At 43.9% G+C, this 27,716-nt stretch overlaps 2 protein-coding genes and 1 long non-coding RNA gene across 8 annotated transcripts in view; 2 read left to right on the forward strand and 1 right to left on the reverse strand.

Moving 5' to 3' along the window:
• Positions 1–6,912, forward strand: part of LOC121550878 (carbonic anhydrase-related protein 10) — a 37,724-nt gene extending 30,812 nt beyond the window's left edge. The window contains exons 4-9 of the mRNA XM_041863280.1: positions 1,200–1,385; positions 2,148–2,243; positions 2,379–2,451; positions 4,650–4,804; positions 4,957–5,131; positions 5,614–6,912. Of these exons, the coding sequence (XP_041719214.1) occupies positions 1,200–1,385; positions 2,148–2,243; positions 2,379–2,451; positions 4,650–4,804; positions 4,957–5,131; positions 5,614–5,636 (708 nt within the window). The 3' untranslated portion in view covers positions 5,637–6,912. The remainder of the gene's footprint in view (positions 1–1,199; positions 1,386–2,147; positions 2,244–2,378; positions 2,452–4,649; positions 4,805–4,956; positions 5,132–5,613) is intronic.
• Positions 1,303–19,777, reverse strand: LOC121550879. Its single transcript, XR_005996996.1, has 3 exons — positions 19,709–19,777; positions 19,256–19,348; positions 1,303–1,377 (listed from the first exon to the last, which is right to left on the reverse strand). It is a non-coding gene; the product is annotated as an uncharacterized LOC121550879 (long non-coding RNA).
• On the forward strand, positions 19,285–27,645 carry LOC121550877 (SWI/SNF-related matrix-associated actin-dependent regulator of chromatin subfamily E member 1). 6 transcript variants are annotated; one of them, XM_041863271.2, is made up of 11 exons: positions 19,285–19,378; positions 21,051–21,102; positions 21,598–21,641; positions 23,646–23,750; positions 24,587–24,679; positions 25,043–25,174; positions 25,299–25,470; positions 25,570–25,742; positions 25,823–25,924; positions 26,197–26,449; positions 26,703–27,645. In XM_041863271.2, the coding sequence occupies exons 2-11, from the start codon at positions 21,096–21,098 to the stop codon at positions 26,927–26,929; spliced, it is 1,308 nt and encodes a 435-aa protein (XP_041719205.1). In that variant the 5' UTR covers positions 19,285–19,378; positions 21,051–21,095; the 3' UTR covers positions 26,930–27,645. The 6 variants fall into 6 exon arrangements, with proteins under 6 accessions (XP_041719205.1, XP_041719208.1, XP_041719210.1 ...); XM_041863274.2 differs by having other exon boundaries at positions 24,587–24,667; XM_041863273.2 differs by having other exon boundaries at positions 19,286–19,378; positions 23,646–23,744.
• Positions 27,646–27,716: the final 71 nt, after the last annotated feature.

Consider the following 27,716-nt stretch of genomic DNA (forward strand, 5'->3'; position numbering starts at 1 on the left):
CATGCCAGCCCAGGACCTCCACATCTGGCTTCTTCACCTGCGGTATCATCTGAGACCAGCCACACGGACATCTGATGAAACTGAGTATGCACAACTGAAGAATTTCTGCACAAACTGTCAGAAACCGTCTCAGGGAAGCTCATCTGCGTGCTCATCATCCTCACCAGGGTCTTGACCTGACTGCAGTTCGGTGTTGTAACAGACTTCATTGGGAAAATGCTCACCTTCGATGGCCACTGGCACGCTGGAGAAGTGTGGTCTTCACAGATGAATCCCGGTTTCAACTGTTTCGGGCAGATGGCAGACTGCGTGTATGGCATCCTGTGGGCAAGCGGTTTGCTGATGTCAACGTTGTGAACAGAGTGCCCCATGGTGGCTGTGGGGTTATGGTATGGGCAGGCATAAACTACGGACAACGAACATAATTGCATTTTATCAATGGCAATTTTAATGCACAAAGATACTGTGGCAAGACCGCTCATCTGCCGCCATCACCTCATGTTTCAGCATGATAATGCACAGCCCCATGTTGCAAGGATCTCTACACAATTCCTGGAAGCAGAAAATTACCCAGTTCTTCCATGGCCTGCATACTCACCAGACATATCACCCATTGAGCATGTTTGGGATGCTCTGGATCGACGTGTATGACAGCGTGTTCCAGTTCCCGCCGATATCCAGCAACTTCACACAGTCATTGAAGAGGAGTGGGACAACATTCCACAGGCCACAATCAACAGCCTGATCAACTCTATGCGAAGGAGATGTGTTGCGCTGCATGAGGCAAATGGTGGTCACACCAGATACTGATTGGTTTTCTGATCCACACCCCTACCTTTTTTTAAAGGTATCTGTGACCAACAGATGCATATATGTATTTGCAGTCATGTGAAATCCATAGATTAGGGCCTAATGAATTTATTTCAATTGACTGATTTTCTTTATATTTTACATTTTACATTTTAGTAATTTAGCAGACACTCTTATCCAGAGCAACTTACAGTTAGTGAGTGCATTTTTTTTTTTTTTCATACTGGTCCCCCGTGGGAAACGAACCCACAACCCTGGCGTTGCAAACGCCATGCTCTACCAACTGAGCTACACGGGACTATATAAATTGTTGCATGTTGTGTTTTATATTTTTGTAGAGGTCTTTCAGGTGAGACCTCACTTGACTCCTCTCTTTCCTCTCTGTGCAGATGGGAGGCACCATGTACAACACAGGGCGCCACGTGTCACTGCGGCCAGACAAGGCTCAACTGGTGAACATCTCCGGTGGACCTCTGGGTTACAGTCACCGGCTGGAGGAGATCCGCCTGCACTTCGGCAGCGAGGACAGCCAGGGCTCGGAGCACCTGCTCAATGGACAGACCTTCCCTGCAGAGGTGAGAGAGAACGAGCCAATGAGCCGAGAGGGATTATCTTTATCTTTGTTGTGTCTATAAACAACCCAATCCACTGCTTTCATTTGACTAAGGGCTCAATTCAATCAAACTTGCATTACAGTTAAGGCTTCACTGCTTTACACAGCCCTACCAAGGCTTGTTTGTGTGGAAGATTTTCTCAAACAATGGATAATGATAAAATATGCTGAACTACCTCTATCACTCAGTCCACTAATCTCATGTACAGGGCCTTTGAAGGGTGGGGTAGAAGAGCAACAGCAATCTGCATCCTAACAATGTAATTGAAGGCTGGACCGACAAGTGGCAGTGAGTTTTTAGTGGCAGTGGGTTTTTTTAGTGGAGGAGGGCGATATTAGAATGACAAGAAAGTAAAAGCAGTAAACTTATCAGGTGCCATACGGAGTTTGTCTGTCACGATTTAAATGAGAATTGGCTAACATTTTCCAGTCCTTAATCACCATTTTTAAGTGAGGAAGATCTGTTGCCAAAAGTAAGCGCCTGCCTAGATAATTAGAGCTGAATCCTTTTCTAAATTAGAAAACTACAGAGCAGATAAGTGTCAAAGCAAAACATTCCTGAATTTCTTGAGTTTATCTTCGAGTGCTGGTTGGATGGATAAAATTAGTTTAATCTGACATAATGCTTTCATGTGCAAGACAAAATCACTTTCTATCTCACATGGTCTAACACCAGGAAATGAAGGGCTCACTGTGTTTAGTCTTTATCTCGTCTCACTTACAGGTGCAACTTATACACTACAACCAGGAACTCTATGCCAACTACAGTGAGGCAGCCAAGAGCCCCAATGGCATAGCAATTGTGTCCATATTCATAAAGGTCAGTTTGTGCTTGATGCAGACAATCTCCTTCTCTGTGGTCTATTGTAGTGACAGTGGTCTTTATTCAGAATTTCATGGGACTGTGCTGCGTATGCTGAATATTTTATGTTCCTTTACATCTCTTCCCTCTCAGATATCTGAGTCTCCAAATGTATTCCTGAATCGCATGTTGAACAGAGACACCATCACGAGAATAACATACAAACGTAAGCATCCTCAGCCATTTAAGATGTGTGGGTTATGCACACACATTGTCAAATCTACAGTAGTCACAGATGTCTGGCTAAAAGACTAGTAGTCAGTTCCATTTCTGGATCCGGCATAAAAAGAATATCTAGCAACTGAATTCATTTGGCTAATTGGAAGGTTGCCAGAGATTGACTTAATCAGAGATTGAGTGAAATTCATTCCAACTACTGAATGAATCAGCTACATTGCCAATGTGATCCTCCTGGTTCAATAGATAAGATGTGTAACAATAGAAACCGCCCCCAACCCTGAGAAATGTTTGATTCATCTCCTGTTTGCACTTTCAGAATGCTCCAAGCTGATCGAAAATTGGCATTCTTTAAAGACAACAATTTTGTAACATTGCTATGGTTATCATTAACAGCCTCTACCCAAACTCTCTTTTCTTTCAGTTTGATGCTCTTCATTAAGTCTGGTTAATTTAATTTTTATTAATTTCATTAAATTAAACTAATTACATTAAATAAATCACTAATCATCCTTTTATTTGTATCCCATTACTATAATAATTGGGTGTTATACTGTATTACAAGTCCCTGCTGACCGGGGAGGTACTATCATTCTTCAAAACAGCTGCAGTCACCCCCTTACTGAAGAAACCCAACCTTGACCAGGACTTCCTATCCAACTACAGACCCATCTCCAACCTCTTCCTATCAAAAGTACTGGAGAACGTGGATGCAAACCAGCTTCAATCCCATCTGTCTTCCAATCAGCTGAACAAAGTTTTCCAGTGTGGTTTCCGGTCCTTGCACAGAACCGAAACAGCCTATGGTGAAAGTTACCAATGACCTACTGATAGCTGCAGAATCTGGATCAAGAGCCTCCTGCTCTTTTGACACTGCTGACCACAACATCCTCCTGCAGCATCTCAGAGAGCACACTGCAGTCTCTGGAAATGCTCTGAACTGGTTCTCCTCCAATACATCACGATTGGAGAGTCCAGATCGGAGGAGTCTACAGTCACATGCAGTGTCCCGCAGGGGTCCTTTTTGAGGCCTATTCTATTCCTAATCTACATGCTCCCTCTCAGCCAAATCCTCAGAGACTATAACATCAATTTCCACTGCTGCACTGACGATACCCAAGTATATATTTACATCAATCCGGACACCATCTCAGCCCTAGCAAAACTTGGCAGCTGCCTAGATGATATCAAGGCACGGATGAAAGATAACTTCCTCCAGCTGAACAGCAGCAAGACTGAGGCTGTGCTTATTGGGACACCCAAGCAGGTCACCAGTGCTGGAAACATCTGCCCTACTAGTGACGGTCAAGTCATCCATCTGTCCTCTGTCATCTCTAACCTGGGAGTTAAGTTTGATCCTTCTCGGTCCTTTGATGCCCATATAAAACATATCTGCAAAACATAGTTTTTCCATCTAAGAAACATTGCCCGGCTCAAACCATCGCTCTCCCAGCCAGATGCAGAGACACTCGTCCATGCCTTCATCTTCTCCCGGATCAACTACGGCAATGCTCTGTTCGGGGGCCTTTCAACCAAATCACTTCAGAGGCTACAACTTCTCCAGAAGAGTCCTGCCAGGACCAAGAAGTCAGCCCACATCACCCCCATCCTTGCTGAACTCCACTGGCTACCGGTCGACCATAGGATTTACTTTAAAATCCTCAACCTAGTGTTTAAAGCCTTGAATGGATTGACTCCCACCTACATCAGCGACCTCATTTCTATCAATGAGCCACCTCGCGCTCTCCGCTCCAGCAACTCACCACTGCTTCAGGTCCCTAAGACACGTCTCCGTACTATGGGGGAGCCTTCTGCTCCTTTGCCCCTCGTCTATGGAATGCTCTCCCTGACCATTTGAGAGCCGCTCCGTCAATCTGAACTTTTAAAACGGGTCTTTAAACACATTTCTACAGACTGTCTTTCTTATAGTCCTAATCTGGAAAGTTATTTTAGCAACTAGCCTACTATTGCTATTTCCTGCCTTGATTCTAAATGTATGATGTTTTTATTGTAATTTGTATTTTATTATCATTATTATTTTTGCCTATGTAGAGCTTTGAGAGAACACTGTAATGAAAAGCGCATAAAAATTAAATGTATTATTATTATTATTCTGTAATACAGTGTATAAAGTGTTGAGGATGGTACAGTATGAATCTGATTACCTCTGTTTTGGTCCACCTCCAGATGATGCATTCTTACTCATGGGGCTCAACATAGCAGATCTATATCCAGACACTACACATTTTATAACATACGAAGGCTCCATGACTACCCCACCCTGCTTTGAGACAGCCACTTGGATCCTCATGAACAAACCTGTGTACGTCACACAGATGCAGGTAACTCACTCTCTATCATAGACTCAATAATAACATGAACTCATGTTAGTCAGAAGTTACTCAATTGTTGGCAGTATTTGAGACTGTGTAGATTCTTTACCATAAAGCTTATCTGTCCATCTTTCCCTCTTTCTCTCACTCCATCTCTTTAGATGCATTCTCTGCGACTGCTCAGTCAGAATGAGCCGTATAAGATATTCCTCAGTATGAGTGACAACACGAGGCCCGCCCAGCCTCTCCTACAGCGCTGTATCCGCACCAACATCAACTTCAGCAAGCAGGGCCGGGACTGCCCCAACAACCGTGCCCTGAGGCCCCAGTATCGAGGTGTGTGTGAATGTATGTGTTTAGGAGCTTTATTCAATTAACACAGATACTTGAAACTTTCCGGGTATGGTAAAATGCAGGTATTGGTAAAAACAGACAGTGAGAAAGAAGTTTGTCATAATAATATAAACTGCACATACTGTATTCTGAAACCGGTTTGTGTTTTTAGAAATCCAATATACTGTTTTCCTGGCACACGTTAGGTCCCTTGATGCCAATTGATCAATGTTTCCATGCCCCAAAGAATTCAGGCTGTTCTGGAAGCATAGTGGGGTCTGACCCAGTACTAGATGGGTGTACCTAATAAACTGGCCTGAGTGTATGTTGGCTCAGTCTTCTATAGTTCTGAGATGTCTGTAGAGAACTGCCTCGTCCCTCAAAATTAACAGGTTCTTTGTAGGTTCTAAGTCTCAAGCATTTTCTTTGTGTTTCCAGTTCAAGCAGTTCATTCTAACCTCCACATCTCTTTGTTCTCTTTCCAGTAAACCAGTGGCTTCTGAAGTAAGAAGAAGATGAACATACTGTACCATACAACAGGATAAAAACGAAATATGGGATCCTGATTCTCAATACTTTATTTCAGTGTGGAAAGACTACATTATTAGCAGAGAGACTGCTTTGAAACTCTTTGAATATGTTTGAGATTGCAAAGTAAGAGAAGGAAAGATTCAAAAGTGTACCTTTTAAGGCTGCACAAATGGAATTCTTCTACAGAGCTTATGGAAATGAGCTGTAAGGAAATTCAGCAGGCTCAGCCGTTTACCGACCTCTGCAGTGGAGACAATGAGGACCTATTTTATGACATCATCAGATTCACTTGAGTTCCCAAAGGACCAACACTTCTTGAAATCAGCTAAATGTAATCACAGATACAACGATAATGTGTTTTGATACCAACAGCATTCCATCAGATCTAACAACAAGCTAAGAATCTGAATCTGATAAGAGGGTGCTCTTCTGGTGATGAAAGCTTCTACATAATCATGTCACAAGCAAAAGGTGTGAATAAATGTCACAAATGCAGAAACATTTCCTGACCATGTGACCTAAACTCTGGGCCCCAGTAAAACACCAGGGCAAGAGATGTTCCTGTTCAGGACACATAGTCAGGAAACACTTGGGAGATCCATTATTTTATACTGTATGTGCAAAACCTTTCTAGCCATTTTGGTCCATTTGCCTTTTCTCTGTTTAATTGTTTACAATGTTCATTCACTCTGTTTATTTCAATGTTAGCAGCCCAATAAACATGTTCCAGAGAATTATCAAAGATAAAATAACACTTTACATAAGGCCTATACAGTATATGCTGTTTACATTTACATTTACATTTTAGTCATTTAGCAGATGCTCTTATCCAGAGCGACTTACAGTTAGTGAGTACATACATTTTCAAAATTTCAGAATTGTATATTGTCTAGCACTGAATAGAGCATGGGACATGATTTGTCAGCAAATTTATTAAGCAGTCACAAGACGTCCCTTATCAATTATTTATCCTCATTTTCGATTCAGAGCTGTGTATGGCATTACAGGCAATGTGGGTTTTTGTGTGTGTGTGTGCGTGCGCGTGTGTGTACATGACTGTGCGTGTGTGCGCGCTCTCTCCTGGGCAATGTATTTCTCATTAAATAAGTTTTGTGGCAACGAAACAAATACAACAACAGGTGTAGACCTTACAGTGATATGCTTACTAACAAGCTCTTTCCCACCGATGCAGAGTAAAATTAGAAGCTAAAAACACGAGAAATAAAACACAAGAATGAATTTAAGTACAGTATAAGTACACCAATATACTATATCAATGTGCAGGGGTACGAGGTAGCTGAGGTACAGTGAGGGAAAAAAGTATTTGATCCCCTGCTGATTTTGTACGTTTGCCCACTGACAAAGACATGATCAGTCTATAATTTTAAATGGTAGGTTTATTTGAACAGTGAGAGACAGAATAACAACAACAAAATCCAGAAAAGCGAATGTCAAAAATGTTATACATTTATTTGCATTTTAATGAGGGAAATAAGTATTTGACCCCTCTGCAAAACATGACTTAGTACTTGGTGGCAAAACCCTTGTTGGCAATCACAGAGGTCAGACGTTTCTTGTAGTTGGCCACCAGGTTTGCACACATCTCAGGAGGGATTTTGTCCCACTCCTCTTTGCAGATCTTCTCCAAGTCATTAAGGTTTTCGAGGCTGACGTTTGGCAACTCGAACCTTCAGCTCCCCTCCACAGATTTTCTATGGGATTAAGGTCTGGAGACTGGCTAGGCCACTCCAGGACCTTAATGTGCTTCTTCTTGAGCCACTCCTTTGTTGCCTTGGCCGTGTGTTTTGGGTCATTGTCATGCTGGAATACCCATCCACAACCCATTTTCAATGCCCTGGCTGAGGGAAGGAGGTTCTCACCCAAGAATTGACGGTACATGGCCCCGTCCATCGTCCCTTTGATGCGGTGAAGTTGTCCTGTCCCCTTAGCAGAAAAACACCCCCAAAGCATAATGTTTCCACCTCCATGTTTGACGGTGGGGATGGTGTTCTTGGGGTCATAGGCAGCATTCCTCCTCCTCCAAACACGGCGAGTTGAGTTGATGCCAAAGAGCTCGATTTTGGTCTCATCTGACCACAACACTTTCACCCAGTTCTCCTCTGAATCATTCAGATATTCATTGGCAAACTTCAGACGGGCCTGTATATGTGCTTTCTTGAGCAGGGGGACCTTGCGGGCGCTGCAGGATTTCAGTCCTTCACGGCGTAGTGTGTTACCAGTTGTTTTCTTGGTGACTATGGTCCCAGCTGCCTTGAGATCATTGACAAGATCCTCCCGTGTAGTTCTGGGCTGATTCCTCACCGTTCTCATGATCATTGCAACTCCACGAGGTGAGATCTTGCATGGAGCCCCAGGCCGAGGGAGATTAACAGTCTTTTGTGTTTCTTCCATTTGCGAATAATCGCACCAACTGTTGTCACCTTCTCACCAAGCTGCTTGGCAATGGCCTTGTAGCCCATTCCAGACATGTGTAGGTCTACAATCTTGTCCCTGACATCCTTGGAGAGCTCTTTGGTCTTGGCCATGGTGGAGAGTTTGGAATCTGATTGATTGATTGCTTCTGTGGACAGGTGTCTTTTATACAGGTAACAAGCTGAGTTTAGGAGCACTCCCTTTAAGAGTGTGCTCCTAATCTCAGCTCGTTACCTGTATAAAAGACACCTGGGAACCAGAAATCTTTCTGATTGAGAGGGGGTCAAATACTTATTTCCCTCATTAAAATGCAAATCAATTTATAACATTTGACATGCGTTTTTCTGGATTTTTTTGTTGTTATTCTTTCTCTCACTGTTCAAATAAACCTACCATTAAAATTATAGACTGATCATTTATTTGTCAGTGGGCAAACGTACAAAATCAGCAGGGGATCAAATACTTTTTTCCCTCACTGTAGGTATGTACAGTGCCTTCAGAAAGTGTTCACACCCCTTGACTTTTTACACATTTTGTTGTGTTACAAAGTAGGATTTAAATGGATTGAATTGTCATTTTTTTGTCAACAATCTAAACAAAATACTCTAATGTAAAAGTGGAAGGGAAATAATAATTTTTCTTTTTAATTAAATGGAAAATAAAACACTAAGTATTCAACTCACTCAATACATGTTAGAATCACCTTTGGGAACGATTACAGCTGTGAGTCTTTCTGGGTAAGTCTCTATAAGCTTTGCACACCTGGATTGTACAATATTTGCCCTTTAATCTTTTTACAATTCTTCAAGCTCTGGTTGTTGGTCATTGCTAGACAGCCATTTTCAAGTCTTGCCATAGATTTTCAAGCCAATTTAAGTCAACTTTAACTAGGCCACTCAGGAACATTCAATGTCGTCTTGGTAAGCAACTCCAGTGTATAATTGGCCTAGTGTTTTAGGTTATTGTGTGGCTGAAAGGTGAATTTGTCTCCCAGTGTGTCACGTTGTATAATGATTAGAAGACAGGCGCAGGAATACGTATTAGGGGTATTTATTACTCCACCCAACACAAGGTACGTCATGAAAAACGACGGGGACGAAGCCCAAAACAAACACGTATATATAAACTCAGCAAAAAAAAGAAATAGCCCTTTTTCAGGACCCTGTCTTTCAAAGATAATTCGTAAAAATCCAAATAACTTCACAGATCTTCATTGTAAAGGGTTTAAACACTGTTTCCCATGCTTGTTCAATGAACCATAAACAATTAATGAACATGCACCTGTGGAACGGTGCAGTTATGAAAACGTAGGACACAAAAGAGGCCTTTCTACTGTCTCTGAAAAACACAAAAATAAATATGCCCAGGGTCCCTGCTCATCTGCGTGAACGTGCCTTAGGCATGCTGCAAGGAGGCATGAGGACTGCAGATGTGGCCAGGGCAATAAATTGCAATGCCCGTACTGTGAGACGCCTAAGACAGCGCTACAGGGAGACAGGACGGACAGCTGATCGTCCTCGCATTGGCAGACCACGTGTAACAACACCTGCACAGGATCGGCACATCCGAACATCACACCTGCGTGACAGGTACAGGATGGCAACAACAACTGCCCGAGTTACACCAGGAACGTGCTCAGACTGTCCGCAATAGGCTGAGAGAGGCTGGACTGAGGGCTTGTAGGCCTGTTGTAAGGCAGGTCCTCACCAGACATCACCGGCAACAACGTCGTCTATGGGCACAAACCCACCGTCGCTGGACCAGACAGGACTGGCAAAAAGTGATCTTCACTGACGAGTCACGGTTTTGTCTCACCAGGGGTGATGGTCGGATTCGGGTTTATCATCAAAGAAATGAGCGTTATACCGAGGCCTGTACTCTGGAGCGGGATCGATTTGGAGGTGGAGGGTCCGTCATGGTCTGGGGCGGTGTGTCACAGCATCATTGGACTGAGCTTGTTGTCATTGCAGGCAATCTCAATGCTGTGCGTTACAGGGAAGACATCCTCCTCCCTCATGTGGTACCCTTCCTGCAAGCTCATCCTGACATGACCCTCCAGCATGACAATGCCACCAGCCATACTGCTTGTTCTGTGCGTTATTTCCTGCAAGACAGGAATGTCAGTGTTCTGCTATGGCCAGCGAAAAGCCGGGATCTCAATCCCATTGAGCATGTCTGGGCCCTGTTGGATCGGAGGGTGAGGGTTAGGGCCATTCCCCCCAGAAATGTCCGGGAACTTGCAGGTGCCTTGGTGGAAGAGTGGGGTAACATCTCACAGCAAGAACTGGCAAATCTGGTGCAGTCCATGAGGAGGAGATGCACTGCAGCACTTAATGCAGCTGGTGGCCACACCAAAAACTGACTGTTACTTTTGATTTTGACCCCCCCACCCCCTTTGTTCAGGGACACATTATTCCATTTCTGTTAGTCACATGTCTGTGGAACTTGTTCAGTTTATGTCTCAGTTGTTGAATCTTGTTATGTTCATACAAGTATTTACACATGTTAAGTTTGCTGAAAATAAACGCAGTTCACAGTGAGAGGACGTTTCTTTTTTTGCTGAGTTTTATATAGCACAGGGATGTAACCCAAACAAAAGAGTGAGGTGTAAACCTCTAAACAATACACGGGACGAGACCCGTAATAACAAGAGCACAATACACGGTACTCATGAGACCAATGGACATGGGACAATAATCGACAAGGACAATGGGGAACAGAGGGCACATATATACACATACTAATCAGGGGAAATGGGAACCAGGTGTGCGTAATGAGACAAGACAGTCCGGGGTTGGTGGTAATGATCCAGGTCAGTGACGCCTTGAAGACCGGTGACGTAGACCTCCGGAGCTGGTGAACGGAATGAGCAGCAGTACCGGGGGGATCCGTGACACAGTGTCAGTTGGAAAGCCGACTGAACCAGGTTTTCCTCTAGGATTTTGCCTGTGCTTAACTCTATTCAGTTTATTTTAACCCTAAAAAAAACTCCTTAGTCCTTGCCGATAACAAGCATACCCATAACATGATACAGCCAACACCATGCTTGAAAATACGAAGAGTGGTAGTCAGTGATGCTTTGTATTCAGGACAACAAGATAATTTCTTTGCCACATTTCTTACAGTATTACTTTAGTGCCTTATTACAAACAGGATGCATGTTTTGGAATATTTGTATTCTGTACAGGCTTCCTTCTTTTCACTCTGTCATTTAGGTTAGTATTGATGAGTAACTACAATATTATTGATCCATCCTCAGTTTTCTCCTATTACAGCCATTAAACTCTGTAACTATTTTAAAATCCCCATTGGCCTCATGGAGAACTCCCTGAGCGGTTTCATTCCTCTCCGGCAACTGAGTTGGGAAGGACGCCAGTTTCTTTATAGTGACTGGGTGTATTGATACACCATCAAAAGTGTAATTAATAACTTCACCATGCTCAAAGGGATATTCAATGTCTGCTTTTTTTTTGTGCCATTTACCAATATTTAGCCAGCCATTTGTCATTTATCGCCCTCCAGGTTCCCTTGGAGAGTTCATCAATGAGCTTGACGCCTTGATAAGTTCCTTTCCTGAGGATGGCTCACCCCTCACAGTTCTGGGTGACTTCCACCTCCCTACGTCTACCTTTGACTCATTTTTTCTCTGCCTCCTTCTTTCCACTCCTCTCCTCTTTTGACCTCACCCTCTCACCGTCCCCCCCTACTCACAAGGCAGGCAATACGCTTGACCTCATCTTTACTAGATGCTGTTCTTCTACTAATCTCACTGCAACTCCCCTCCAAGTCTCCGACCACTACTTTGTATCCTTTTCTCTCTCGCTCTCCTCCAACACTACTCACTCTGCCCCTACTCAGATGGTAATGCGCCGTCGCAACCTTCGCTCTCTCTCTCCCGCTACTCTCTCCTCTTCAATCCTATCATCTCTTCCCTCTGCTCAATCCTTCTCCCTCCAATCTCCTGATTCTGCCTCCTCAACCCTCCTCTCCTCCCTTTCTGCATCCTTTGACTCTCTATGTCCCCTATCCTCCCGGCCGGCTCGGTCCTCCCCTCCTGCTCCGTGGCTTGTCGACTCATTGCGAGCTCACAGAACAGGGCTACGGGCAGCCCTGCGGACCTGTCATCTTTTCACTCCCTCCTCTCTATATTTTGTTCATCTGTTTCTGCTGCTAAAGCCACTTTCTACCACTCTAAATTCCAAGCATCTGCCTCTAACCCTAGGAAGCTCTTTGCCACCTTCTCCTCCCTGCTGAATCCTCCTCCCCCTCCCCCCCTCCTCCCTCTCTGTGGATGACTTCATCAACCATTTTGAAAAGAAGGTTGACGACATCCGATCCTCGTTTGTTAAGTCAAATGACACTGCTGGTCCTGCTCACTCTGCCCTACCCTATGCTTTGACTTCTTTCTCCCCTCTCTCTCCAGATGAAATCTTGCGACTTGTGACGGCCGGCCGCCCAACAACCTGCCCGCTTGACCCTAACCCCTCCTCTCTTCTCCAGACCATCTCCGGTGACCTTCTCCCTTACCTCACCTCGCTCATCAACTCATCCTTGACCGCTGGCTATGTCCCTTCCGTCTTCAAGAGAGCGAGAGTTGCACCCCTTCTCAAAAAACCAACACTCGATCCCTCTGATGTCAACAACTACAGACCAGTATCCCTTCTTTCTTTTCTCTCCAAAACTCTTGAGCGTGCCGTCTTTAGCCAACTCTCTTGCTATCTCTCTCAGAATGACCTTCTTGATCCAAACCAGTCAGGTTTCAAGACTGGTCATTCAACTGAGACTGCTCTTCTCAGTGTCACGGAGGCTCTCCACACTGCTAAAGCTAACTCTCTCTCCTCTGCTCTTGTCCTTCTAGACCTGTCTGCTGCCTTTGATACTGTAAACCATCAGATCCTCCTCTCCACCCTCTCCGAGTTGGGCATCTCCGGCGCGGCTCACTCTTGGATTGCGTCCTACCTGACCGGTCGGTCCTACCAAGTGGCGTGGCGAGAATCTGTCCCCGCACCACGTGCTCTCACCACTGGTGTCCCCCAGGGCTCAGTTCTAGGCCCTCTCCTATTCTCGCTATACACCAAGTCACTTGGCTCTGTCATATCCTCTATCATTGCTACGCAGACGACACACAACTAATCTTATCCTTTCCCCCTTCTGATAACCAGGTGGCGAATCGCATCTCTGCATGTCTGGCAGACATATCAGTGTGGATGACGTATCACCACCTCAAGCTGAACCTCGGCAAGACGGAGCTGCTCTTCCTCCCGGGGAAGGACTGCCCGTTCCATGATCTCGCCATCACAGTTGACAACTCCGTTGTGTCCTCCTCCCAGAGTGCGAAGAGCCTTGGCGTGACCCTGGACAACACCCTGTCATTCTCCGCTAACATCAAGGCGGTGACCCGATCCTGCAGGTTCATGCTCTACAACATTCGGAGAGTACGACCCTGCCTTACACAGGAAGCGGCACAGGTCCTAATCCAGGCACTTGTCATCTCCCGTCTGGATTACTGCAACTCGCTGTTGGCTGGGCTCCCTGCCTGTGCCATTAAACCCCTACAACTCATCCAGAATGCCACAGCCCGTCTGGTGTTCAACCTTCCCAAGTTCTCTCACGTCACCCCGCTCCTCCGCACACTCCACTGGCTTCCAGTTGAAGCTCGCATCTGCTACAAGACCATGGTGCTTGCCTATGGAGCTGTGAGGGGAACGGCACCTCCGTACCTTCAGGCTCTGATCAGTCCCTACACCCAAACGAGGGCATTGCATTCATCCACCTCTGGCCTGCTCAGCCCAGTCAAAACTGTTCGCTGCTCTGGCACCCCAGTGGTGGAACGAGCTCCCTCACGACGCCAGGACAGCGGAGTCACTCACCACCTTCCGGAGACACTTGAAACCCCACCTCTTTAAGGAATACCTGGGATAGGATAAAGTAATCATTCTAACCCCCTTACCCCACCCCAAAGAATGAAGAAAATAAATAAAAAACATATTGTAAAGTGGTTATCCCACTGGTTATAAGGTGAATGCACCAATTTGTAAGTCGCTCTGGATAAGAGCGTCTGCTAAATGATGTAAATGTAAATGTAAATAGGTGCCCTTCTTTGCGAGGCATCGGAAAACCTCCATGATCTTTGGTTGAATCTGTGCTTGAAATTCACTGCTCGACTGGGGGACCTTACAGATAATTGTATGTGTGGGGTACAGAGATGGGGTTGTCATTCAAAAATCATGATAAACACTATTATTGCACACTGAGTCCATGCGACTTATTATGTGACTTGTTAAGCCACTGTTTACTCCTGAACTTATTTAGGTTTGCCATAACAAAGGAGTTGAATACTTATACTGAAGATATTTCAGCTGTTCATTTTTTATTAATTTGTAAAAATGTATGAAAACATAATTCCACTTTGACATTATGGGGTATTGTGTGTATATCAGTGACACAGAATCTCAATGTGGAAAAGGTCAAGGGGTGTGAATCCTTTCTGAAGGCATTGTACATGTAGGCAGGGGTAAAGTGACTAGGCATCAGGATAAATAATAATAAGAGTAAAAAACGGAAGTAGCAGCAGCTTACGTATACGATGACTGTACACTCTTAGAAAAAATGGTTCCAAAAGGGTTCTTTGTGGAGGGATAGGGTTCTACTAAGAACCATTTTGATCTGAAGAACCCTTTTTGGAAGACAAGGGTTATTTGTAAGGCAAAGGGTTCTACCTAGAACCTTTAACATCCTGATAACCGTTTTTGGAAGACAGGGTTATTTGATGATTTTTTGGAAGGCAAGAAGGGTTCTACATATAACCATATATAATATTTCCCAGCATGCTCTATTGCAGAGAGATTTTAAGAATTGTTTGTTTTACTGTTATCTGTGTTTTTCATGTACATTGATTGGTTGATTAATTTCATGCTACACAAAGATAAATAACATACAGTTTTCTAAACTAATCCAATCTATTAGTAATTTGATTTATTGAGATGGTTGTTCAAGTTTAGATGATTAAGGTAGTCCCAGTACTCAATCTTCCCTACCCTGGCAGTCATTCTGAATGCAGGTTGCAGGTGATTTAACAATTCCACCTGTTGGATATCCTAACTGGCTGGATTCCAATAGGAATAACACATCACTTTGCAAGCCAGCATAATGTGACTTGCAGGGCTGATGTGGCCTGTAAACCAGGAGTTTCCTAACACCACTGTTGGGGTATAACTAGGCCCTCAAAGAAAGGCCTTATGATATGTAAAGTATTGCATTAATCATTTAATTTTAAAGGTTAATAAGGTTGGTGGAACCGTTCATAGAGGGTTCTAGGTAGAACCATATACAGGGGGTTCTTTGAAGAACCCCACATAGAGGGTTCTAGGTAGAACCATCTGCAAAGTGTTCTACCCAGCACCAAAAAGGATCCCCCTATGGGGACAAACTGAAGAACCCTATATGGTTTACTTAGCACCTTTTTTTCTGAGTGTATGTGTACATGTGTGTGTGCGTGTGTATGGTGTCAGTATGCGTGTGTATGTGTGTGTTATGTGTGTGTGTAAGTTAGTGTGAGAGTGTCAGTGTGAGTGTGTGGATCAAGCCCTGTGAGAGTGCAGTGCAGATAGTCCGGGTAGCCATTGGTTAGCTATTCAACTGTCTTATTGTTGGGGATAGATCAGTCCCTGAGCCTATTGGTCCAAGATCCGATTCTCTGGTACCGCTTGCTGGACGGTAGCAGAGAGACAGTCCATGGTTTGGGTGGCTGAAGTCTTTGTCTAAACAAAAGATCACACATGTACTGTTTCTGTATGATAATACCACTTTGCCTAAAGATATAAAAAACTGCTTTTCTACTTTGCCAAGATAATCCATCCACTTGACAGGTGTGGCATATCAAGAAGCTGATTAAACAGCATGATCATTACACAGGTGCACCTTGTGCTGGGGACAATAAAAGGCCACTCTAAAATGTGCAATTTTGTCACATAACACAATGCCACAGATGCCTCAAGTTTTGAAGGAGCGTGCAATTGGCATTCTGACTGCAGGAATGTCCACCAGAGCTGTTGCCACAGAATTTAATGTTCATTTCTCTACCATAAGCCGCCTCCAACGATGTTTTAGAGAATTTGGCAGTACGTCCAACCGGCCTCACAACCGCAGACCACGTGCAACCACGTCAGCCCAGGACCTCCACATCCGGCTTCTTCACCTGCGGAATCGTCTGAGACCAGCCACCCAAACAGCCCCATGAAACTGTGAGTTTGCACAACCGAAGAATTTCTGCACAAACTGTCAGAAACTGTCTCAGGGAAGCTCATCTGCATGCTCGTACTCACCAGGGTCTTGACCTGACTGCAGTTCGGCGTCGTAACCGACTTCAGTGGGCAAATGCTCACCTTTGATGGCCACTGGCACGCTGGAGAAGTGTGCTCTTCACGGATGAATCGCGGGTTTCAACTGTACCGGGCAGATGGCAGACACTGTGTATGGCGTTGAGTGGGCGAGCGTGGATGTCAACGTTGTGAACAGAGTCCTCCATGGTGGCGGTGGGATTATGTCCCAGTAGGTAAAGCTACGGACAATGAACACAATTGCATTTTATCAATGGCAATTTGAATAAAGAGATACCGTGACGAGATCCTGAGGCCCATTGTCCGCCGCCATCACCTCATGTTTCAGCATGATAATGCACGGCCCCATGTCGCGAGGATCTCTACACAATTCCTGGAAGCTGAAAATGTCCCAGTTCTTCCATGGCCTGCATACTCACCAGACATGTCACCCATTGAGCATGTTTGGGATGTTTGGGATTGACGTGTAGGACTGCGTGTTCCAGTTCCCGCCAATATCCAGCAACTTTGCACAGCCATTGAAGAGGAGTGGGACAACATTCCACAGGCCACAATCAACAGCCTGATCAACTCTATGCGAAGGAGATGTGCCGCGCTGCATGAGGCAAATGGTGGTCACACCAGATACTGACTGGTTTTCTGATCCATGCCCCTACCTTTTTTTCTAAGGTATCTGTGACTAACTAGCATATATGTATTCCCAGTCATGTAAAATCCATAGATTAGGGCCTAATACATTTATTTCAATTGACTGATTTCCTAAAATAAACTGTAACTCAGTCAAATATCTGAAATTGTTGCATGTTGTGTTTATATTTTTGTTCAGTGTATATGTTCTCTCTCAAAGAGAAATCTTATAGGCATTCATCAGATATATTATCTGCAGGAGCCCCAGCTTCGGTCAGCTAGCGTTACCTAGCAACCTATTTTACTACACCATCTGTGCCTCCGGAAATTAATATTCATTATTCTTCAACATGCATGTCTGTGTGCAGGTGATTGGTGTTCATGGTCACTATGGCATTCCTCAGACAACAGATATATTAATCTCATACAGAGATATTCATAATTCATATTTATGTTCAAGTCATATCTTGTCGCTATCTTTGGACCATATTAGTTCTATACACTGCAAGTAGGCCTACATTTTAGTATATTTTGTACTACGGTTTCAAGTCCTCATCATAAAGCTATGTTTTAACGACTTGACAATCCTGAAGGATACTGGTGGTTTCATGATTGACTGAAAATAAATGAAATATTGATGAGAGACTATGATGCAGCTGCTGGCTTGAAAAATAAGCACAGAACCATTGAAAAAAGTGTTGCATTCTGCTCTCTGCTATGTTCTTGGGGGATGTTTCCTTTTGGAGCAGTTTGAAAAAGTACAGACAGAGTAAGAACAGCACATTCTCTCAATACAGTCTAGCCAGAATGGAGAAGTGGGAAAGGAGGTTTAAGACCCCTGGGAAAGGACACTCCATATTGGAAATTAATTTTTCAACATCTGACAGCATCCGTCTGTCTCTGTGCAACCATGTCAAGTGGAGACAAATCCCAGTTCCCCTTCTTCCACAGACTCATCACACACACACACAAAAGTGGCACCATTCAAACCTTGAGCAGAAACATAATATAGTACTCAGAAATATGGCATCTTCATTAAGCTCACAGGACAGTGAGAATGTAAAAAGACCTAAGTAAACACGCATGGGGACATTTTGCGCCTTGGTGTTGGTAAACACATACACGAGAGGTTCAGCCTAGATGTCTGGTCTTCTGGAGAAAAGCTCCCCTTCATTATTAGGGCTTACCCCAGTCTGTCTGCTTCTTTCTGGGGATGCACTCTAGCAGCAATCCTTTGAATAAAACGGAGAAGGCTAATACATATCCAGGTCACTCACAGCAACATGGAAGCTCTGGGGACGTACTCCCACACATCTCGCCCTCAATTTGGTCAAGAAGTGGTGCTGTTATACAAGTGAACTTAAACTGTACTTTACTAAGTTACAGGGCTTTATAAAGGCTAAATAACTTTAACTGAGCTCGAATCTCAAGCATACCCTTTTTATGTGTTCGGTGGAACATTTGGTTGAAACATCTTGAGGAGGGGAGGACAATCAGATGAAGGTGTCTGTCTGTGCTTCAACTTCAACAATAATAGTATGGGATGGAGAGCTGACCTAAGTTCAGTTTTGTCTTATCTTTGCTCAACCCATGACCAAAGGCAGCCATGCAATACCTAAAAGCAGTTTGAAGATAATCAAGGACAACTACCACCCGAGCCACTGCCTGTTCACCCCGCTATCATCCAGAAGGCAATGTCAGTACAGGTGCATCAAAGCTGGGACTGAGAGACTGAAAAACGTATTCTATTTTAAGGCCATCAGACTGTTAAACAGCCATCACTAGCACAGAGAGGCTACTGCCTACATACAGACTTGAAAATCACTGGCCACTTTAACACTAGTCACACTAGTCACATTAACCATCTCATATATATATACTGTATTCTATACTATCTATTGCATCTTAGCCTATGCCACTCTGATAATGACATTGCTCATCCATATATTTCTATATTCTAATTCCATTCCTTTACTTAGATTTGTGTGTATTAGGTTTTTGTTGTGGAACTGTTAGATGTTACTTGCTAGATATTGCTGCACTGTCGGAACTAGAAGCAAAAGTATTTCGCTAGACTCGCAATAACATCTGTTAACCATGTGTATGTGACCAATACATTTTATTTTATTTGTATAAAATTAGTGGCGGTGTTCTGCAACCACCTAGCGGTAAGCAAAGATAAAGCACATTAACTCACTGGTTGCAGAACGGCTGTACCTCTCCGAAACAGTAGACGGCGTGTTCTACGAAATAGTCCTTTCGCTAACCAGCGAAAAAAATAACAGACGCGCTGTTGAGGGAACAAAGAAAGGAGCTCGGGGTGAGTTCATTTTCAAGTGTATATCCTTTCCCTAGTTTTGCATTTTACTTTTCCAAAAGGTCAGATGGATGTGGAGATAATTTCACAACTTAATATAATTGTATTTCCATTCAAACTAAATAAATAATATATGTATTTACTTGCAGGCAAGGCTTAGCTAACGTTAGCTAGCTAACTGTGACCCCATTCAGACGCTAACTGCTTTAGCGCATGTTAACGATATCTTCTGACTAGGGGAGGTTTTGTTAAGAGCCCCGACGCTTGCTCTAAGCAGTAACACCCATCGCTTGAAATACTTTTCAAAGAATAAAATATTAAATTACTACACACCTCTTTTATAGGGTTAGTGTTCCCACAAGGCCAAATCTCCAATCCATCTCTTGTTTACGGAAGCCAGACGGAAAACATAGGCGGCCACCTGTTCTAATTAGCTATCTAGCTTGCTTCGAACCTCTATGTAAGCGTAACTGGGAAGGAAGTGTAGTTCTTCAACTGGAGAAACATACAATTTATGGATCTGTGCAATACTGTTACAGTAAGTGTATTTTGTATTTGAAAGATTATTTCTCACTCATATGAAAGATAAGGGGCATATCAGCATATGTTTCGAAAATTGGTTTCAAGGAGTGGCTATTGACTTTTCTGAACGTTCAAACACAGCGTCGGAATTGTAGTTCACATGGAGCCAAATGTGGGCGAATGTAACCGCTGAAAACCCTACATATGGAGAAGGGTTTCAGAGCTAGCTAACTGTTAGCTATTAACATTAACTCGGCTTCCTAGATTAGCTAACTGGCTGTGTTTTGTAGCTTTGTTTGCTGGCTAGTTTGGATGTTGAACTAACGTTAGCGTCCATCGTTTGTAAATAGTTAACTAGCTACTAGCTCTCGGGCTATGCGGCTAGCTCTGTTTTAGTACTAACAGCCACTCCTCGCCCTTTTCCAACCATTGCGTCATCATTGGCATTGTCGGCTAGATTCTCTCACACACTGGCATCTCGTATTTGCATCTGTCTCTAGTCAAGTACTAGTATCGTAGCATTGCAATTGGTTAATAATTCAATCTAAGTGTTATACGCCTGACGCAATTTTGACAGAAACAAAATAAAATTGATAGGCCAGTTTCAACACGGTCTACCGCCTCCTTCCAGTTGCTAGTTTGCTCTGTTCACATCGCCGCGATGACAACTAATGATAACTTACTTGGATCAGTATGAGGCTCTGCGTTCATGACAAGCTTCACTATACTTTCTTAATTTATGAAAGTAGAGATGTTACTAGGGTTCTGGATAACTTTTTTCTGTATTCGTAGGGTGCCATTTATCCCAAATACGAAATAAAGTAATTTTTGAGCATTTTCTATACCGCCACTAGATCTGGTCCATGAGTTTACGTCGGATCTGACGAGCCGCATGCATGGACGAGAGCTAGTCTTTCGGTATAGAAAGTGCTTTAAAGTAGGTTATTTCATATTTTAAAGAAATTACACCATGTTTTGTATGCAGCTTACATTGTATTCATGGAGCCAACAACAGTGTGAATCCCACTGTCTTTAGAGTTCAGCATGCTTCCAACATGCCATAATCTGTTAATATCTGGCACTGGGCAGCACTAGCCATTTTTGGCATTGTTATTATTATTTGCCTATAACAAGCTCAATGTTTTTATTACAGCGCCAATGACGAGAATAGCTTGAAATCCACAATCCCTCAGCGAAGATGTCAAGTAAGGAGATATTTATGTCAATTTGTTTTGAATTGGGGCGGCAGATAGCCTAGCGGTTAAGAGCCTTGGGCCAGTAACAGAAAGGTCGCTGGTTAAAATACCTGCGCTGACTAGGTGAAAAATCTATTGATGTGCCTTTAAGCAAGGCACTTAACCCTAATGCTCCAGTAAGTTGCTCTAGATAAGAGTATCTGCTAAATGACCCCAAAAAAATGAAGAGGGACCAAATGAAAATACTGCATGGTGAATCCTCCCCTCAAGCGTACAAACAGACTAAAAAGCGACATTGGTTGTGGATTTTCACCAGTTTAAAGAAATCTGTGCCCTGTATTGTAAAAACTGTTATTCATGAGTACATGGGACCGAAAGAACTGACATGTAGGTTTAGATAAAGGTTAAACGTTAAAAGCATTATAGAACTTAATTGATACAGGGAGTCCAATTTACACTTTTTGTTTTGTATGTTTGAATGGTCTTCACTTTTATTTTACACAGAAAGGCCATCATATGCACCTCCCCCCACCCCAGCCCCTACAACTGTAAGTATCACACACCATCCAACACCAGTCCTCCCATTTTCTCCAAATGCCAGGGGGAGTGGGTCTTCTATACAATCAACAACATTAGGTCAGTAATGTACAGTTGGGCTGCAGGACATCACATACATATTAGCTCAGGCTGTTCTGTGAACACATTTGCAAGCATGTGGCTCAGACAAAAATATTCTCCCTTCATCTACAGGACCATTCAAAAGTTTGGACACCCCCTTTCATTCAAGGATTTTTACTATTTTCTATATTGTAGAATAATAGTGAACACATCAAAACTATGAAATAACACAAATTGAATCATGTGTAACCAAAAAAGTGTTAAACAAATCAAAATATATTTGAGATTCTTCAAAGTAGCCACCCTTTGCCTTGATGACAGCTTTGCACACTCTTGGCATTCTCTCAACCAGCTTCACCTGGAATGCTTTTCCAACAGTCTTGAAGGAGTTCCCACATGCTGAGCACTTGTTGGCTGCTTTTCCTTCACTCTGGTCCAACTCATCCCAAACCATCTTATTGGGTTGAGGTCGGGTGATTGTGGAGGCTAGGTCATCTGATGCAGCACACCATCACTCTCCTTCTTGGTAAAATCCCCCTTACACAGCCTGGAGGTGTGTTGGGTCATTGTCCTGTTGAAAAACAAATGATGGTCCCACTAAGCGCAAACCAGATGGGATGGCGTATCGCTGCAGAATGCTGTGGTAGCCATGCTGGTTAAGTGTGCCTTGAATTCTAAATAAATCACGACAGTGTCACCAGCAAAGCACCATCACACCTCCTCCATGCTTCACGGTGGGAACCAGACATGCAGAGATCATCTGTTCACCTACTCTGCCTCTCACAAAGACACAGCGGTTGGAACCAAACATCTCAAATTTGGACTCATCAGACCAAAGGACAGATTTCCACCGGTCTAATGTCCATTGCTCGTGTTTCTTGGCTCAAGCAAGTCTCTGTTTATTATTGGTGTCATTTAGTAGTGGTTTCTTTGCAGCAATTTGACCATGAAGGCCTGATTTCACGCAGTCTCTTCTGAACAGTTGATGTTGAGATCAGAACTATGTGAAGCATTTATTTGGGCTGCAATCTGAGGTGCAGTTAACTCTAATGAACTTATCCTCTGCAGCAGAGGTAACGCTGTGTTTCCTTTCCTGTGGCGGTCCTAATGAGAGAGCCAGTTTCATCATAGATCTTGATGGTTTTTGTGACTGCACTTCTTGAAATGTTCCTGATTGACTGACCTTCATGTCTTAAAGTAATGATGGACTGTCATTTCTCTTTGCTTATTGAGCTGTTCTTGCCATAATATGGACTTGGTCTTTTACCAAATAGGGCTATCTTCTGTATACCACCCCTACCTTGTCACAACACAACTGATTGGCTCAAACGCATTAAGAAGGAAAGAAATTCCACAAATTAACTTTTAACAAGGCACACCTGTTAATCGAAATGCATTCCAGGTGACTACCTCATGAAGCTGGTTGAGAGAATGCCAATAGTGTGCAAAGCTGTCATCAAGGCAAAGGGTGGCTACTTTGAAGAATCTCAAATATATATTTTGATTTGTTTAACACTTTTTTGGTTACTACATGATTCCATGTGTTATTTCATAGTTTTGATGTCTTCACTATTATTCTACAATGTAGAAAATGGTAACAAATAAAGAAAAACCCTGGAATGAGTAGGTGTCCAAACTTTTTTTTGACTGGTACTGTAAATCACATGCTGCTATACATTTTGAACATCAATAGATGGAAGTAAAACTGGCCAGTTACCAGCTTTTACCTCCCTCTTTATTTTTCTTTTGAGATGCTCCTATGACAAAACAAGCCAATGACCATATGCGTAACTTTGTTTTCAAGATGGCTGCTTTTGCATGACTATGCTATGCAAATCATTACCCCCCCAAAACTCTCCTTTTCATTTTTTTTGGTCCCTCCCCTTTGTTTGTGTCATTTCTCATTTGTGTTTTGTCTCATTTGTCTCCATCAGCAAGTGCCCAACACCCCTGGGTTTGTGGGGTACAACCCATACAGCCATCTGGCCTACAACAACTACAGGCTGGGAGGGAATACCGGCAGCAACAACAGGGTAATGGTAGGACCAATGCCATCCAGGGCTAGAGCCCAAGGAGTAAGGCTGGCTATTCCCTGATTGAGACAAGGATAATTGGGAGAAAAGAGAAATGAAGCATCATCTGATCCATAACCGCCATTCAAAAGTGTTTGGTACAATACTAGAAGAGTGAAAAAACAAACAAAAACATTAACATGCAGAAAATATTTATTTTTTGGGGGATAAAAGGTACAACAAAAACAGCTGATGGTCAAGTGAGGTCAGTAGTTTCCCCAAAGTCATCCTATAATCTTCTGTAAAACATTCACGATCATCTTACTCCCAACTGATGTGATGCTCAACTTTATGACCCACCAACCACGTGATTGTTTGTTAGAAGTGTCACCAGCTCCCCTCATCTTGTCCCACTCCTCTTGATGCAAACGTATCAAATCATGTTAGAGCGGTTGCCTCTCTGACATGCCCCTCCCCTGCTTGTACAGCCTGCTAGGGAGCAGCAGCATGTTGCCCCGTCCATCCAAGGCTCATGACTTGGCATGTCAGAGGTTCATACTGGTTGGTGTTTAATCACAGGGCAGCCAAAACTGATAGATGCTTTCATTTGACTTACAGCCCTCTAATATTCAACACTGAGAGGGCAATCATTTGTCCTCTACATACCAGCTATGCATGAAATACTATCCAAAAAAGAAGGTGCAACATTTTGGAATGAGTCTCCTTAAAAGCTTCACTTAAAGCAGATTTTCAGTTGTGCCCCTTTTTCATAGTGGTAAATAAGTGTTATGTTAGTGTTGTTTTCTGTATAACTATGTGCATTGGTTTGACCTGTTGATCTTTTGTTGGGCTCTCTTTCCCAGAATTCCTCAGGAATCACTGTTCCCAAGCCACCCAAACCGCCAGACAAGCCGCTGATGCCCTACATGCGGTACAGCCGGAAGGTAAGCAGGAAGGTAAGACACCCACGGTGTCTACTTTTACTGCTTGTACAGGGGGTCACCCAGCCAACCGTCTGGATGGCCGGGAACCCCCCTGTTGATGACCCCTGGTGGTATGTTCCTCACATCTTACCCCCTCTGGATTGGAGGTCGGAGACAGCTGCTTTACACCACCGTCCGGATCCACTCCTCTTCAACACCTGTCTTCATTGTTGATTCTGTCTGTCCTTCTTTCTGTGTGACCTGTTGTGCTTGCTTTCCCTTTGTCTCCTCCAAATCAAATCTTTCTCTCCCTCTGTTTCCTCCTGTTGTGTATTTACATACATTTTCCCGCTTAGTTGCTGCTCTGTTTTGACCATGGTGCCTCCTTTTTGCCAGGTCTGGGACCAAGTCAAAGCCTCCAATCCGGATCTGAAGTTATGGGAGATTGGAAAGATTATTGGTGGCATGTGGAGGGACCTCACTGAAGAGGAGAAGCAGGACTACTTGAACGAATATGAAGCGGAAAAGGTGAGTGAATGACAGTTTGCAGTTCTGCAATACCCTAGCTATTTTGCCTGGGGTAAATGAGTCCAGTATGATTGTCCATTACTGTGTTTTTCACTGTGATTGTATATCTACTGCCTCTCTATAGATTGAGTACAACGACTCCCTGAAGGCCTACCACAACTCACCGGCTTACCTGGCCTACATCAACGCCAAGAACCGTGCCGAGGCGGCTCTGGAGGAGGAGAGCAGACAGCGGCAGACCCGCATCGAGAAGGGAGAACCTTACATGAGCATCCAGCCTGCTGAAGACCCAGATGGTAATGACCCGGGGACTAGAAATGCTGTATCTCATGTAACTTTTTTGTTTAGCTATATTGTGTGTAATGAAAGCAAACGTGTGTCTCTCCTTCCCGTAGACTTTGACGATGGGTTCTCCATGAAGCACACGGCCACTGCTCGCTTCCAGAGGAACCACCGGCTCATCAGTGACATCCTCAGTGAGATCGTGGTGCCAGATGTGCGCTCTGTCGTCACCACTGCACGCATGCAAGTCCTTAAGCGCCAGGTCCAGTCCCTCATGGTGCACCAGGTAAGCAAAGCTAGTGGAAAACACACTGGACTGGAATCACCTAATAGTCTGGTTTGACACTGTCGTGTTCCTTTCCACAGAGGAAGCTGGAAGCAGAACTGCTGCAAATAGAGGACCGTCACCAGGACAAGAAGAGGAGATTCCTGGAGACTACAGACTCCTTCAACAGTGAGCTCAAACGGGTATGTGCCCCCAGTGTCCAGTGAGAATCACCTCATACAAAGTGCAACAGCTGATAGCCTTAGTTTTTTTGTACCAGTGAAGTTAATTTGTTAACTTGTATCAGCAGCCGTGCTGTGTGATGTTAGGTTTGTATTCTGTGCCACTGTCTGTAGCTGTGACTTTTGAAGTTTGTTTGTCTTTGTAGCTCTGGTGTGTTGTACAAAAGTATGATTTGTCATAACTGCTCAAACCTGTAGTGTCTGAAACTAGATGTGTTTGTTTGTGCTTGCAGCTGTGCGGTCAGAAGGTGGAGGTAGACATGGAGAAGCTGGCAGCAGAGATAGCTGCGGCAGAGGAGGCTGCTAGGCGGCGGGCGGAGGAGAGGGAGAAGGAAGCGGCGGAGCAGGCAGAGAAGGCTGCCCAGGAGCAGCAACAGGCGGCAGCAGCCTCCGCTTCGTCTACACTGCCCAACACTGAGCAGAACACCATCCCACCAACCACAGAGACCAAGGAGGACCAGGACAAGCCAATCCCTATGGAGACAGGTCAGTCATACCAACATCACACTAACTACAGATGGGGGGGGCTGCTATGGTTAAAGCATTTTCTCGATTGTTATTTCAGGAACTTGCTGTTTGGAGTAAGAAAAAGCATGATACATGTAGTGCTTTTATTGCCGTAACATGTTGTTGGGAAAACATGTTAACTGTTGTGGCATTCAGACTGACCATTGTGATCAATGATCATTATGATCTACACAAAGACCCCTGACCTACACACTTTCCTTCTTTCCTTCAGAAGAGACACCTGCATCAGAGACATCTGAGACCCAGCCAGAGGCTGAGGAGGGCACGCTGACCCCTGCTGCAGAGAAGCAGCACGGCCCGCCGGTGGAGAGCATCACGGACGAGGGCACCAGTGACAGCACCGCCCCATCCGAGAGCAGCACCGGACCCCCTGCAGACCCCCCTGCTTCAGCTGAGCCTGCCCCAGAGGAACGCCCAGCCAGCCAGCCCTCCCAATAACATCTCTGTAGAAGGGCACCCCCCCTCTCCCCAACCTGCAGACTAGGGGCATGTTTTGTGGGCACAGTGCTGCATATCAAAATATTGGAATGTGTATAGAAGTGATTCCATAGTTTTGTACATTCTGTATGTTGTTGTTTGCAACGTCATGCAACCCTGTGCCCATTAAACATGACCCTGTCATGTTCTTCCACCATCTCCACACTCAGTTTGTGTGTTTGACATTTCTATTGATCTTGTTATGGACCTCTGGATTCATACCACAACAAGTCAACAGTTCCTCTTTAGCTATTTGCTATTGGGGTTGATAGAACAGGGAAGGGCCTTGGCCTAATGTATTCCATACCCAATTGTCAACGGTTTTTACATGCTATTTTTGTTGCCTATTTTTATCTAACTTTTAGTTAGTAATCAATAGGGTGTGGACTGTTAGTGATGGATTAAATTCAGAATTCATATGAAATGGTCAGTCCTTGAATATCACCTATTATATATCACAGCAAATGGATGATTGAGAACTGTTTTACATGAGCTGTTTGCGACTGCACAGCGGTGTCAAACCCTATTGCTGTGTATCACCACTAAACCTCAAATAAAACCTCATGCATTCAAATGACTGTTTTTACTTGAATTTGAATGATTTTATTATGCCTCTGCGATTTGCATCTTTTTTGTACTGTCAAGCCTCTTGCCCAAATAAAAGTAATTTCTCTGTCTTTCTGACCAGTGGCTTATTTCAAATGTTTTATTGGCTTTCTCTAGATGTAGGCCTACTGATTGCTTAGCC

Source organism: Coregonus clupeaformis, chromosome 35 (assembly GCF_020615455.1).
Source record: "Coregonus clupeaformis isolate EN_2021a chromosome 35, ASM2061545v1, whole genome shotgun sequence".
In the NCBI taxonomy this organism is placed as follows: Eukaryota; Metazoa; Chordata; class Actinopteri; order Salmoniformes; family Salmonidae; genus Coregonus; species Coregonus clupeaformis.